This window comes from Zophobas morio, unplaced genomic scaffold (assembly GCF_036711695.1).
Source record: "Zophobas morio isolate AGI-343-1 ecotype UQ-CSIRO unplaced genomic scaffold, CSIRO_AGI_Zmor_V1 ptg000017l, whole genome shotgun sequence".
Taxonomy (NCBI): domain Eukaryota; kingdom Metazoa; phylum Arthropoda; class Insecta; order Coleoptera; family Tenebrionidae; genus Zophobas; species Zophobas morio.
The window spans coordinates 9,228,796-9,243,615 of record NW_026972122.1 but is presented as its reverse complement, the minus strand read 5'-3'; the positions used below and the strand labels follow the sequence as shown (position 1 = coordinate 9,243,615).

Here is a 14,820-nt window from a genome sequence, read left to right as displayed (position 1 = left end):
TAAAGTGTTTCCGTGATGTCATTTATATATAAAACAAAGAGGAGAGGTCCAAGAACTGACCCTTGTGGTACACCAGATGATTGGGTAAATGTGTAAGAGGTAAAACCCCTATAATTCACATATGTAGACCTATTAGATAAATAGGAATTTAGTAAAAGAATAAAAGAGTCTGAGAATCCAAAACATTCAAGTTTATCAAGGAGCAATGTGTGATTAATACTATCAAACGCCCTGGAGAAATCCAGATATATAACGTCCACCTGATTACCTCTATCAAGGCATTCGGATATATATTGAGTTTTAGATAAAAGGTTTGTGACTCTAGATCTTTTATAAATGAATCCATGCTGATGTTCGGATATAATTTTGTTAATATGGAACGCTATTAAGTCTGATATGATAAATTCAAATATTTTGGCAAAATTACACATTATAGAGATTGGTCTATAGTTCTCAACCAAACATTTGTCACCTTTTTTGAAAACGGGGCATGTACGTGTCAATTTAAATATATCTGGATAGCTACATGTGTTTATTATTAAATTGAAAATCTTACACAATGGTTTGGCAAAAATATATGCACAATCCTTAATCATAAATGCAGGTATAAAGTCTGGTCCAGCTGTCATGGATGTTTTTAATCGCTTAATTGCCTTGAGTACATCATTTTCTTCTATTTTATTAATATTTAGACAAGAGTTATGTAGAACTTTATGTTGGAGATTATTGCAGTTAGTTGTATCCTCGGTTATATCATTATGATCTTTATACGTTGATGCAAAGAATGATGCAAATAAATCTGCAATGTTTTGCGGATCGGTGTGTTCTTCATTATTATAGGTGAAACAATGCGGTAGATCAGAGAATTTCCTTTTGGAGTTAACAAAAGCCCAGAATTTATTTGGATTTGTTTTTATGCTTGCTTCCATAGACTCAACATATTCGTTATATGCTTTAGCAGCATCTCGTTTAATAGTTTTTCTAAGAGAACTCATATTATTATAATGGACAATATTTTTAGTACGCTTATATTTTTTCAATTCTCTGTGTTTTAATTTTATATTTTTTATTATCTCCAATGTAAACCAGATAGGATAAGATGTTTTTATGGATTTTTTCTTGGGCACTGATTTCTCAAATAACATATTAAGATGTTCATAAAATAAATTCAAAGCATCAGAAGGATCACTAGAATTATGAATCATTGACCAATCATACCTAAATATTTCATCATAGAGTTGACTAAAATTCGCCTTCTTAAAATTAAAGCCACCTTTCGATCTATAGGTTAGAGTATGAGTGTTATGTTTTATACTTAAGTCAATTAACAGAGGTGGGTGATGATTATCTTCCTGTAATACAGGATCATTAGCACGAGTGACAATACAACGCGTAAAATTATGAAAAATAAGATCTAGAATCCTGCCATTTATATTAACAATATGATTAGATTGTTCTAAGGTAAAGAGTTTTTCTAGAATTCGTACCGCATGTGATGCCTTTGATATTCCTATTTCAGGGATATTAAAATCACCTAGAATTACAATTCTGTTATTGTATAAACACTCAAGAGACATAATAGAGTCAACAATAGCATCATACTCTTCAACATTTATACCTGGTGGAATATATAGCACAATGACGTATATGAATCTAGATGATAAAAATACTTTAACACAAAGTAAATCAATTATGTCTGGAACATTGGGAACCTCCAATTGGACTGCTCTATAGGATTTATCAACCGCCAACATAACACCACCACCTCTTTGTTTATTCAACAAGTGATACTTGCGATCACCTCGAAAAACATTGTACAGGGAAAGATTAAAAAGTTCACAACTATTAATAGTAGAATTTAACCACGTTTCCGTAAATGCAATCACCTTGAAATGATCTATAAGAGATGCATTATACAAGATGTTTGTTTTAGTATTTAGACCTCTAACATTTTGATAATAAATCATAAGAGAAGATTTAATCATACTTGTAGGTAGAAACACTGATTGCTACAATAACCCAAAAACATCAGATTTTAATTTTTTAATTGCACGTTTATAAGCAAAACAATTACTTTGGTCCCAGCAGCAAAGTACTTGTTTACAATTATTTTATTTTAAATTTACAAAGTGTTGCATATATAGCTCATATGCAACACTTTGTAAATTTATTTTTATAAAATGTACAATATATTATTATATTTACGTAGTGGTTAATTTTAACCTTTACAATATGTAATTTTATTCTCAATTGTGAGCACTAACGATGAAGTGGTTGCTATGATCTTAATTTTTGGAAAACGCTTCAACAGATGAAATATTACCACATTAACATTCCTGCGAAAATTAAAAAAAAAATACAGACTACTTCAAAAATGAAGAAAAATAATGGTTGCTTCAGCACCAACTCAGGGATAAGTATTTTATATTTAGGAAATTTAATCCAAATTATCATTTATTATCTAAATAATTTTCATAGGAGTTATTTATAGAACATCTCGTATATATGAGTGAAACATAAGCTCATAAATATCAAACGTTAGTTGTTAGTATAAGTACTACATTAATGTAGAATAAAATCGGGAGCGGCAGTGGTCCTGGAATATTTTTGTAATATTTTTTATTTTTGTTAAGTTGACGAGCCAACCACAGCACTAACACTACAATGCACATAGCTGTAATTATGGCAACGAATGTGGTCATTACTTAAATGGAATCAAAATTTAAGAAAAATACAACGAACTGCTGAAAAATTGCCCGCGAGGTTAATACGACACGTATGACATGCGGAAAATAAATACATCTATGAAGATATGTACTTCGACTCTAGACCATTAGTATTGTTATAAATGTTATAAATTTTCCAGTTGAACTATATGCGAGTCCAATCTACCATGCTAATACTTTCCCTGCGAAATAACACATAAGTGTAAAGAGCGGATTTTAGGCTAAAAAGACGCCAAAATTGGTCCTAAAATAAACGATAAAATCGGGGAATTTAGGCCCGAGAAATGGCAAAATAAACGCTTTAGGGAAGTTTTGGGAAAAATAATTTTACACAACGTCTGGTTTTCTTCAAGATATACATTTATTTTATTATTTTATATAATCAGTGATGCTAATCTTCGTTAAAATTTGCATGACAAATGAAATATTTTTTTTAATTTTCAGCAGAAAAATGTTTCCTTTTCTTTGTTAGGACATTTTTATAACTAGAAAAGCATCTCCCAACACCACACGATCTTAAATAAAGAGAATACTTGAAATTAGAAATATCAGTGGGTTTTGTCGTTAGAATCTTGCATGATTTTGCAATTTTTCGATAATTTTAGTTTGTTTAAAATAAACAAACAACCGTCGCCAGAGTCACATACTACACACACACACCTGATATTGTACACTAAATTCTACGCATATAAAACTTTTATTTGGTCGCTGTCAATTCTGACGTTTTTCGAGTCTGAACTTTGAGTCACCAATTTTTTCACAATTTGGGACTTGGGGTTGTCAAAATTGAATAAAATTTTGTATTACACTCGCGGTTAAAATGAATGTGTAACTCGCGGTCTTAAGGCGCTCGCGGCATACGCCGCTCTCGCCTTAAACTGACCGCTCATTAAACATTCACTTTAACCGCTTGTATAATAAATAACTATAAAACACCGTGTTATTTTAAAAATTTTTTCTAATACTGAAGCTTATTTTATCCGAAATCGTCTATTTCTATGTTTTATCAGGAGATTTTTAGTGACGCAAAATGTTTCTTAAGGCTGCGCACTAAATTATTTCCCCCATTTCAAAAACCTTTATGAGATGGTGTACGTTGCTTTGTAACAATAAACGTCAGAAAAAGGTATTATGCTGGGTTTATGCTCATCTCTCATTTATCATCTAACATTTTTTAGCATTTTTACTTCCCGAGCGTAAGCAAAGGAAGTATTGTAATCGAGTCCGTCGGCCGACTCTCTACTTTTACGTTTTCTCGATCTTTCATGACCCCTAGAAGACGAAGAAATAGGTCTCCCATTTCCGTCTGTCTGTCCGTCTGTCCGTCTGTCCGTCCGTCTGTCCGTCTGTCCGTCCGTCTGTCCGTCTGTCCGTCTGTCCGTCTGTCCGTCTGTCCGTCTGTCCGTCTGTCCGTCTGTTGTCACGGATTTTTATTAGACAGATAATCTCCGAAAGTACTCGACCGATTGTTGTGAAATTTTGTACTTATATTAAGAATATCATGTAGATGGTAAAACGCTAACCAAAATTTGTCGAATCATCCCCACCACTAAAGCGATGACGTCACTTCAAAATTGTACATAGTAAATGGGTTTTCAATTGTATAAAATAACATAGTCGTACACATGTAGTTTACAACTCTGAATCGACTTTTCACCCGAAACGTCCAGATTTTTGGAAAAAAAATCAAAATTATAAAACAACATTTTGAAATTTAATTTTTAATCTGCTAACCAGAATGCTTTGAAATGTTGCAGATGTTTTAAGGCTATAAAGAGCATCATAAATCTTTAGTCAAAAAATATTTGCTTATCCCCTCCAAAAACTTGATGACGTCAGCTCAAAAGTTTGTGGAATAAATCATATCTAAAATGTACAAAATATGATGAGTCTGTACTTGTGAACTATCACTCCATTAATATTTTTTGGATTTGCATATACAGGGTGACTCAAAAAAATTAATGAATGCGTAAATATATTTTATTGATTTAATCAGGAACTACAAAACCGAATGCTCTGAAATCTTGCAGATGTTTTAAGGTCATAAAGAGCATAATAAATGTTTAGTCAAAATATATTTGCTTATCCCCTCCAAAAACTTGATGACGTCAGCTCGAAAGTTTGCCGAATAAATCATATCCAAAATGTACAAAATATGATGAGCCTGTACTTGTCATTTATCACTCCATTCATATTTTTACTTCCCGAGCGTAAGCAAAGGAAGTATTGTAATCGAGTCCGTCGGCCGACTCTCTACTTTTACGTTTTCTCGATCTTTCATGACCCCTAGAAGACGAAGAAATAGGTCTCCCATTTCCGTCTGTCTGTCCGTCTGTCCGTCTGTCCGTCCGTCTGTCCGTCTGTCCGTCCGTCTGTCCGTCTGTCCGTCTGTCCGTCTGTCCGTCTGTCCGTCTGTCCGTCTGTCCGTCTGTTGTCACGGATTTTTATTAGACAGATAATCTCCGAAAGTACTCGACCGATTGTTGTGAAATTTTGTACTTATATTAAGAATATCATGTAGATGGTAAAACGCTAACCAAAATTTGTCGAATCATCCCCACCACTAAAGCGATGACGTCACTTCAAAATTGTACATAGTAAATGGGTTTTCAATTGTATAAAATAACATAGTCCTACACATGTAGTTTACAACTCTGAATCGACTTTTCACCCGAAACGTCCAGATTTTTGGAAAAAAAATCAAAATTATAAAACAACATTTTGAAATTTAATTTTTAATCTGCTAACCAGAATGCTTTGAAATGTTGCAGATGTTTTAAGGCTATAAAGAGCATCATAAATCTTTAGTCAAAAAATATTTGCTTATCCCCTCCAAAAACTTGATGACGTCAGCTCAAAAGTTTGTGGAATAAATCATATCTAAAATGTACAAAATATGATGAGTCTGTACTTGTGAACTATCACTCCATTAATATTTTTTGGATTTGCATATACAGGGTGACTCAAAAAAATTAATGAATGCGTAAATATATTTTATTGATTTAATCAGGAACTACAAAACCGAATGCTCTGAAATCTTGCAGATGTTTTAAGGTCATAAAGAGCATAATAAATGTTTAGTCAAAATATATTTGCTTATCCCCTCCAAAAACTTGATGACGTCAGCTCGAAAGTTTGCCGAATAAATCATATCTAAAATGTACAAAATATGATGAGCCTGTACTTGTCATTTATCACTCCATTCATATTTTTTGGATTTGCATATACAGAGTGACTCAAAAAAATTAATGAATGCGTAAATTTATTTTATTGATTTAATCAGGAACTACAAAACCGAATGCTTTGAAATCTTGCAGATGTTTTAAGGTTATAAAGAGCATAATAAATTTTTAGTCAAAATATATTTGGTTATCTTCTACAAAAAACTGATGACGTCAGCTCAAAAGTTTTCCGAATAAATCGTATCTAAAATGTACAAAATATGATGAGTCTGTACTTGTGATTTATCATTCCATTCATATTTTTGGATTTGCATATGCAGGGTGACTCAAAAAAATTAATGAAGGCGTGAATTTATTTTATCGATTTAATCAGGAATTACAAAACCGAATGCTTTGAAATCTTGGGAATATTTTAAAGTTATTATAAGCATGGTAAACTTTTGTTCAAAATGTATTTGTTCATCCCTCCTAAAAAAATTGATGACGTCACCCTTAAATTTTGCTGAATAAATCCTATCTAAAATGCAAAAAATATGATGAGTTTGTACTTGTGATTTATCATTCCATTCATATTTTTTAGATTTTCTTAAGAGGTGGTTCAAAAAAATTAATGAAGTCAATTTATTTTATTGATTAAATTAAAGGCAACACTTATTATTAGTATTACACCCCAACCAACCCAATTTGGTAGACACAAAATTTGTTAAAGGAAAAACTCGGTTGAAACATAAGGGTAGCACGCTTATTTACATCGACTTTAACATTACAGACCTGCATTTGTTTTATGCGTTCACTTGATTCCGCGAATGTGAAAGAGACATGTTTATAATCAACCAATTGTGAATTTCACCGTCAAGAATTAAAATAAAACCCAATGTTTTATATAATAAGCGGAAGTCGAAGCAATAAAACCGACGGTCGTTTTGTTTACAGTTTCTGTGTTTGGCTCTCACGTATGCTGTTACGCCTGTCATCTTAAATTAAGAATGTTTATACATACACGATTTTCAGTTGCCTCTGATACGTAGGTATACGTGAGTAAATTGTTTCGTTATTTTATTGATTATTACAAATCAATATTCAAACGACCCAATTCATTTTCCCGAAAATTTGAGAATATAATAATTTTATTCTTAGTATTACACTACATCTATCCCAACTGATATACGTGTCCTTGCAAAAATGTTGATGACGTCATCGCAATTTTTTTTTAAATTCCCACTACAAAAATGTAATGAGAAAAAAAAAACACAATAGGCATGCAGTCGTCAAGTTTCCGACAGCGAGGGAAGTACTGTCTAAACTCTTTAGACCAATTTTTAAAATGTATTTTACAGTCCCAAAAATTGTGTCCGGCATCGTTATAGCCAGAATATTCCATGTTGAAAGCAACTTCAAAAGCGAAAGAAAACAACGACATAGAAAAGTTCCGTTCAGTAGTTCCTTGGTGACTTTTTAATCAAAATATATCTGTTTATCAACCCGAAAAAATTTATTACATCATCTCAAAGTTTTGCCGAATAAATCCCATCTAAAATGTGCAAAATATGATCAGTCTGTACTTGTAATTAATAAATCAGTCAATTTAGTTTATTGAATAAATAAAGAATTGCAAAACTGAATGCTTTGAAATCTTGCAGACGTTTTAAAGTCATTGTAACCATGGTAAATTATTAATCAAAATTCTGTTTATTCCCCCCAAAAAATTGATAAGGTTATCTCAATTTTTGCCTAATATACCCAAAATGTGCAAAATATAACGAGTTTTTACTTATAATTTCTCATTGCATTCATATTTTATTGATTTGTGTAAACAAGTGGCCCAAAAAAATTAATTTATTTATTTTATTGATTAAGTAAATCAGAACTTCCAACACATTCGTTATCATTATAAACTCACGGTTTCGTTTTTAACTCACATTCCTGTGGAATGCTGAGGGAAATTACTGTGTGACTTTGTTTGTGTCTTTTTCTTCATGATCTTCTTTCGGCTTTTATTAGCCATTTGTTCTCTCTTGTCTTTTCTATGCCCCGACATACAAAGTATTTAAGTACTGCTTAAATTTCATTCTTCGTCTTATTTGTTTGTGTTCGTCATTTTGTTGTACAAAACAAAGGTAGCAAATTGTATAATGCTTATTCGTTTTTTAGCAAGTTTCTTACAACAAATCACATTCACCAATCACCTTTGAACGCTATGCCCGGTTCATAATTTTGATTATGACGCCGAACTACCGTAATACGCGATAACAATATCAAATACAATAGTTATACATTTCTTGTTATAAAGATCTTACAATTATGTAACAAAACTACTAAAATACATTTAAGCGCATTCAAGATTTCCATATTGTTACATATTCCGTGGCAATAAACGCGGTAACCTGTCAAGACAGTAAAACAACAGAATAAATAAATTTTTATCACTACATTAGTTTAATATAAAACAGTTTCTGTGATTTTTATGCAAAAATGACACAAGTATAACATCATATGTATAAATCACACACTAAAATTAAAAATTTTTATTTCGTAGTAGGCGATTTTAAGTGGCATTGATTTACTAGTGAACATTCTGGAATACGTCATTAATACTTTACAGAGGATGAATAAATAAAGTTTGGTCAGAAAATAGAAAAACATAATATAAAATGAACAGAATGGTGGTTATATGAAATAAAAGTAGCAATGGGAGAAAAGAAACACATATAAGAAGAAACAAAATGATTATGACAGATAAAAAAAAGAACGAATAAAGTCAAAAACTGTAATTAAAACTAATAAACAAATGACACTTCCGTTAAAATGAAAAATTCTTCTATGGTGCACTAAACAAATGAGAAAGGCTAAAACTAATAAAACTAAAAATGTGAAAGATAGAAAGAAAACAATATTAACAAGAGCACAAGACATTACGAAAAGGTGGCAAGATCATTTCAGAAAGTTACAAGAATATGGTAGGGATAATAAAGAAAATGTAAATAAAATGTCAATAAAGAGAAAAGGAGAAAAATAACATGAAAGAAAGAAGAAACTACCAAGACAAACTTGGAGTAGTGGATATGACTATGGAAATTATTAGAGGAAAATCTAGTAGAAACAGACAAAAAGGCTACAAAAGATTGGAGAAGGCGAATAATTATGCCGATCTTTAAGAAAGGAGATAGTAAAGAGTGCAATAGCTATAGAAACATGACTTTAACAGGTATATCATGAGAAATATATACCAGGCTTCTAGAAAAACAAAACTAAACAAAAACTCGTAGCAATAAAATAAACTACTCCTATTGATTTTGTTGTATCAAAAGCCTAATGGACAACAAATTAAGAAATGAAAAATGATATAGTTTTATGAACAGAATAAATTTGACACATAATTTCCGTTTAATCTGACATCTGACTGAAAGGATGAAGGACACTAATGACAAAGCAAAACTATAGATACTACGTAGGCTTCTGCCTAAAATATAATACGTATACACAGTGCCAAAGAAAAATCAGTTAGATGGACACTTCGAGGCTAATACAGAATAGGAAAGAATAGAAGGAAATGTCGAGAGAAGCATAATCCTGTTTCATTGCTCCAGGTAGAAGAAGACAAGGATTAAAGTAAAAAAGGCAAAATTCAAATAATCTGGTCGCTTTGAAAGCGGGATAAATCGAAGCAAATCTTAAAAAAATAATCCATGAGACCATGAGAGACAAGAATGAAAATTTCTGGCATACAAGCAGGGAAAGATACGAAGTTGATTTCTACACTAAAAACTTTTTCAAAAATAAATCGTTTATTTTTAAGGTCACCTATATATCAAACATATACACAGAGATTTTCAAAAGACAAACGACAAAATACTTAAAATTAAACCTTCCTTAAAGTCGCCTTTTTTGTATATTGGAATACCTTCGTTGCCTATCGATTACGAAATAAAAATTCTTTTATCGAAACTTTTTTAGGACACGTATCCGTGTAGTTAACAATAGGTTAAATTATTAAAATGCCGGTCGAGGAATACGGCAAGCTACATAATGTGACTGTAATTTTTTTTAATGATATTTGAGATTACGTGTTCAACTTTTCCAGGAGGATGAATGATTAATTTTAGTTAGTACACTGTGATGACGAAATCAAGGTCAATGTTTGAACAAAATTTCAATATCTGTGATAAATTGTAATGTAGTTCTGCTAATGTTCCTAAATTCAATCAAGTAGAGCTTATGATAATTGTTCTTATGACGCGATAGGTGGTTGAACAACTTACGAGTCTTGTTGACTGGATTTATTTGTTCCATTTATTGTCTTCGAATTCTGTAAAATGTAGTCCTCGTAAAAACATTTGTGCGCTCTGTATACTTTTATAAAAATTATATAATTGTTCCGTAATATAAATTTAAGTAAGTTTTGAGATACTTTATTAAAACGTTTTCATTTATCCTTTGTTTATAGATCAACATATGAGGAAAAATTTTGTGTGTGGTAATTATTTTACCAGCAATGGTAGGTTTGCTGGCCGTGCGTGATCAGCGCGTGATTTTGTTTTACACTTTCTAATGTATGTTACAATTAATCCCAAAATTATAGTTACAAGTGCTCCCAGCAAACAGTAGTAGGCGTAAGAAATTCGAAAAAAGAAAAATGTTTGATTGGCACTGAAGTCATCCCTAAAAATATAAAGAGGTAACACAAATAAATAAGCATCGGTGATATTATTTACAATTTGGTTGTTGACTTAATAACATCCAGCCCTTCGACATTGTAACTGTTGCTGGTAAAATTTTCATGAAAAGAGTTCGAGTATTTTGAAGCCATGTAAAATGTGTGATTGGTAACATTGCAGCCACTGACCCTGAGTTCCTTGGCGGGAAATACGAACACTTGTTTTTGTTTATAATATATAGAAGGAAAATAGATAGCTGATACAAAAATCACACCTCCAATTGTCCCGTAGAACGCGCTCTAAAAATAAAAGTTTTTCAACCCGATAATAAATACGTACAGAATTCAGTAACCGTGGAGTCTACTTGTGGAAAGCATATTCCCAAGGTATATAATCCCAACGATGGTCCATCTATTAATCCTGTAATAGCAATGGCTAACGGCAGAATTTCACCCAAATATTGAATAACGAAAATCATAGAAGTGCACCAAATTCCCTCAATAACTACAATAACTTTCATAATTGTCACGCTGGTCTTCTCAGTAAATGATTTCTTTGAAAATTTTCTGACGAAGTCGTGATAAATAACACCAGATAACGAATTTAAACTCGATGATAAAGTGCTAAAAACTCATAAGTAATTTTTAAAGTCAATTAACCCCTTGCTACAACCTTATTGCAGAACTTAATAGTGCAGCCATAAATAACCCAGAGATACCTGGAATCTTTTTGGCAACTTGCTGTACATAGTAAGCTACAATTTGGTCATTCTTTGTAATCTTTTTATCCATTACAGGGTCGCAGTTGTGGTAATTAGCATATATTATTAAACCAACAGAAACGGCACATATGTTAACTACACACCAACAGAGGCCGGACAGTGAAAGGGACCTACACATTTACACAAAATACAAAATGAACTAAACAAAAATTGTCATACCATCTACAACGGCGGAGTGTTGAAAGACTCATATATTTTTGGACGCTCGATTGAGATAAACAAATGTAAAACAAAAATCTAACCGCGAGACCCACTGTACATATCCAGAATGAGTCTTTTTTTGTTGGGTTTGGGTCGAAACTACAAGATAAATTGTGTTAAAAAAAATAATCATTGTGAGAGCATAGTACTCAAAAATATCAAATCGTTTTCCGGATACTGATTTATTCCAAACTGATGATATACCTCCTGCTGAGTTAATTCCTTCGCCACAAACTGTTAAAAAAGCGACCATAACTACAACAAATTGAAAAATGTCTGTCCAAATCACTGTTCGTAAACCTCCAACAGCTGTATAAAACACGCATGTACCACATAATAACAAGACTATTAAATGTACATTAATTCCTGTAACTAAAATATTTTGCTTATAATTTTGTACCTTCATTACGAAATTTTTCACCTACCAACTGACAGTGCTAGTGCTGGAGTATAAACGACTACAGGAAGTAAAAGATTTTCGTACAAAATGTACAAAAAAGAACTAAGCAATCTGATTTTACGATTAAACCTTACTTCCAAGTATTCATAAATACTACTGTAGTCGCCTTTAAACAATACAGGATAATAAACATACATTGCAGCAATAACCAAAAGAACAGCAGATAAGCATGTGAACACATAGAATGCGCCATACTTGTAAACATCTGCTGGGACTGCAATTAGAGTAATACCAGAAAAGTGACTAAAATTATATAATGTAGGTGTGTGCTGAAAAAGTAAGTGTCGTACCTGACTGTTACCGATAGAGCTATTGGAAAAATTTTCATTTGTTTTCCTCCGGAAAGGTACTCTTTAACGGTTGACTGTTTAGTACCAAAACAACCAAAATAAATACCAATCAACACGCTTGTAACGAGTACAAAGAATACCAAAAAATAGTCGTACCAGTAGAACATTGTGGCTTGTTTAGCAACTAGGCTTAAATGTTCTGTTCTGTTTTGGTAGTCTAAGTAGTTTATAGTAATAAACTTGATAAAAAACAAATGTAAACATAAGTGCCATAAATTATTTTGTTAAAATTGTTAATGTTGACGAAGCGTGAATTCTACGCGATAATAATTCAAACGGGTTGTGTGAAATTTACGCAACAAAGAACTGCAGTGTGGATATCAAGAGGTTGATCATACTTAAATAAAAAAAAATTTTTTTTGACGTTATTTAAAATTTTGCTGAGTAAACTGTTGGCGGTTGTCGTCTTCTTTCTAATCGTAGGTTCGTTTTAATCAACGTTTCAGTACTTTAAAGAAAAGTGATGTTTTATAGGTACTTTTGATGTTCACAGAACATTCAAGATAATAAAGGATAAATCGGTTATGCAGAGTAAGTATATTAGAATAACCTGACCAAATTTCAGTCCAGCATAAAATATATATTTATTTTATCTCTTTTTATAGATTTAAGGTTGATATGATTTTAACTTTCGAAGAACGCTTTGAACAGTTTTTTGTTATACATTTTTATTACTCTTAGTATTAAAGTTATTACCTCATAGACTGACATTCCTGTGAAGATTAAAAAAATAATAATGCGACATACTCATATATATTTTGCAACTTTTGTAATTTTTGCCTAATAACACTGTAAGATTTATCAAAGGATACAAGAAATCGTACATTTGCAATGGAGAGAGAGCTCTTTCGATAATAATGCGTGTCATAGCTTTAACGCTTTGGACATATTCAGACTGGTCATCATCTTGAGCGTTTATGGTCACTACCATTGTACTTTCTGACAAGTGATTTCAAAAATCTTAATTATTTTGATACTTAAGTTACACTAAAATATTTATTGCAAATTATGTCCAACGTACATAACGTTTCGTAGGGATAAACATCAACAGCCGTATTTCCAATTTCTGTTTGTAATTTTTCCACTAACTTTGTACTACATATTTCAAATACTTTGATAGACTGCTTTAAAATTGGAAAATGAAACGCCCACGTTAAAATTTTCCGATGTTTTTTCCATTTTATCCCTATGATATCAATAACTGAAGTATTTACATCAAAAAATTAGAGGATGATACCATCACTAGTCAGCAAACCGGTTCCTAACCAAGACCTCAAGAAATCATAACTCTGGGATTTAGTTAACAGTTTCATGCTACACAAAATATATTCAAGAAATTTGTACTCAGTTACTATTATGAAATTACGTATTGGACGAATTTGTATTTTGTATATTTCTCCATACTTATTCTCATATTTGTGTAAGGTGTGTAATAGTTCTAAAATAAAAATGTTTTACCTTGTGTATCATGACAGATAGATACGCATTTACTTGTTGTCGAACCGAATTCTAACGCATTACCTAAAATCGGGAGCGGTAGTGGTCCTGGAATATTTTTGTAATATTTTTACTTCCCGAGCGTAAGCAAAGGAAGTATTGTAATCGAGTCCGTCGGCCGACTCTCTACTTTTACGTTTTCTCGATCTTTCATGACCCCTAGAAGACGAAGAAATAGGTCTCCCATTTCCGTCTGTCTGTCCGTCTGTCCGTCCGTCTGTCCGTCCGTCTGTCCGTCTGTCCGTCTGTCCGTCTGTTGTCCCGGATTTTTATTAGACAGATAATCTCCGAAAGTACTCGACCGATTGTTGTGAAATTTTGTACTTATATTAAGAATATCATGTAGATGGTAAAACGCTAACCAAAATTTGTCTAATCATCCCCACCACTAATGCGATGACGTCACTTCAAAATTGTACATGGTAAATGGGTTTTCAATTGTATAAAATAACATAGTCCTACAGTTGTAGTTTACAACTCTGAATCGACTTTTCACCCGAAACGTCCAGATTTTTGGAAAAAAAATCAAAATTATAAAACAACATTTTGAAATTTAATTTTTAATCTGCTAACCAGAATGCTTTGAAATGTTGCAGATGTTTTAAGGCTATAAAGGGCATCATAAATCTTTAGTCAAAAAATATTTGCTTATCCCCTCCAAAAACTTGATGACGTCAGCTCAAAAGTTTGTGGAATAAATCATATCTAAAATGTACAAAATATGATGAGTCTGTACTTGTGATCTATTACTCCATTCATATTTTTTGGATTTGCATATACAGGGTGACTCAAAAAAATTAATGAATGCGTAAATATATTTTATTGATTTAACCAGGAACTACAAAACCGAATGCTCTGAAATCTTGCAGATGTTTTAAGGTCATAAAGAGCATAATAAATGTTTAGTCAAAATATATTTGCTTATCCCCTCCAAAAACGTGATGACGTCAGCTCGAAAGTTTGCCGAA

At 32.0% G+C, this 14,820-nt stretch overlaps 1 protein-coding gene across 1 annotated transcript; it reads right to left on the bottom strand.

Annotated features, from left to right (window-relative positions):
- Window positions 1-10,332: 10,332 nt before the first annotated feature.
- Window positions 10,333-12,468, bottom strand: LOC135130541 (sodium-coupled monocarboxylate transporter 2-like). Its single transcript, XM_064057944.1, has 8 exons — window positions 12,296-12,468; window positions 11,971-12,248; window positions 11,695-11,917; window positions 11,504-11,644; window positions 11,236-11,454; window positions 10,916-11,186; window positions 10,621-10,862; window positions 10,333-10,567 (listed from the first exon to the last, which is right to left on the bottom strand). The coding sequence occupies exons 1-8, from the start codon at window positions 12,460-12,462 to the stop codon at window positions 10,387-10,389; spliced, it is 1,722 nt and encodes a 573-aa protein (XP_063914014.1). The 5' UTR covers window positions 12,463-12,468; the 3' UTR covers window positions 10,333-10,386.
- Between the last annotated feature and the right edge of the window lie 2,352 nt (window positions 12,469-14,820).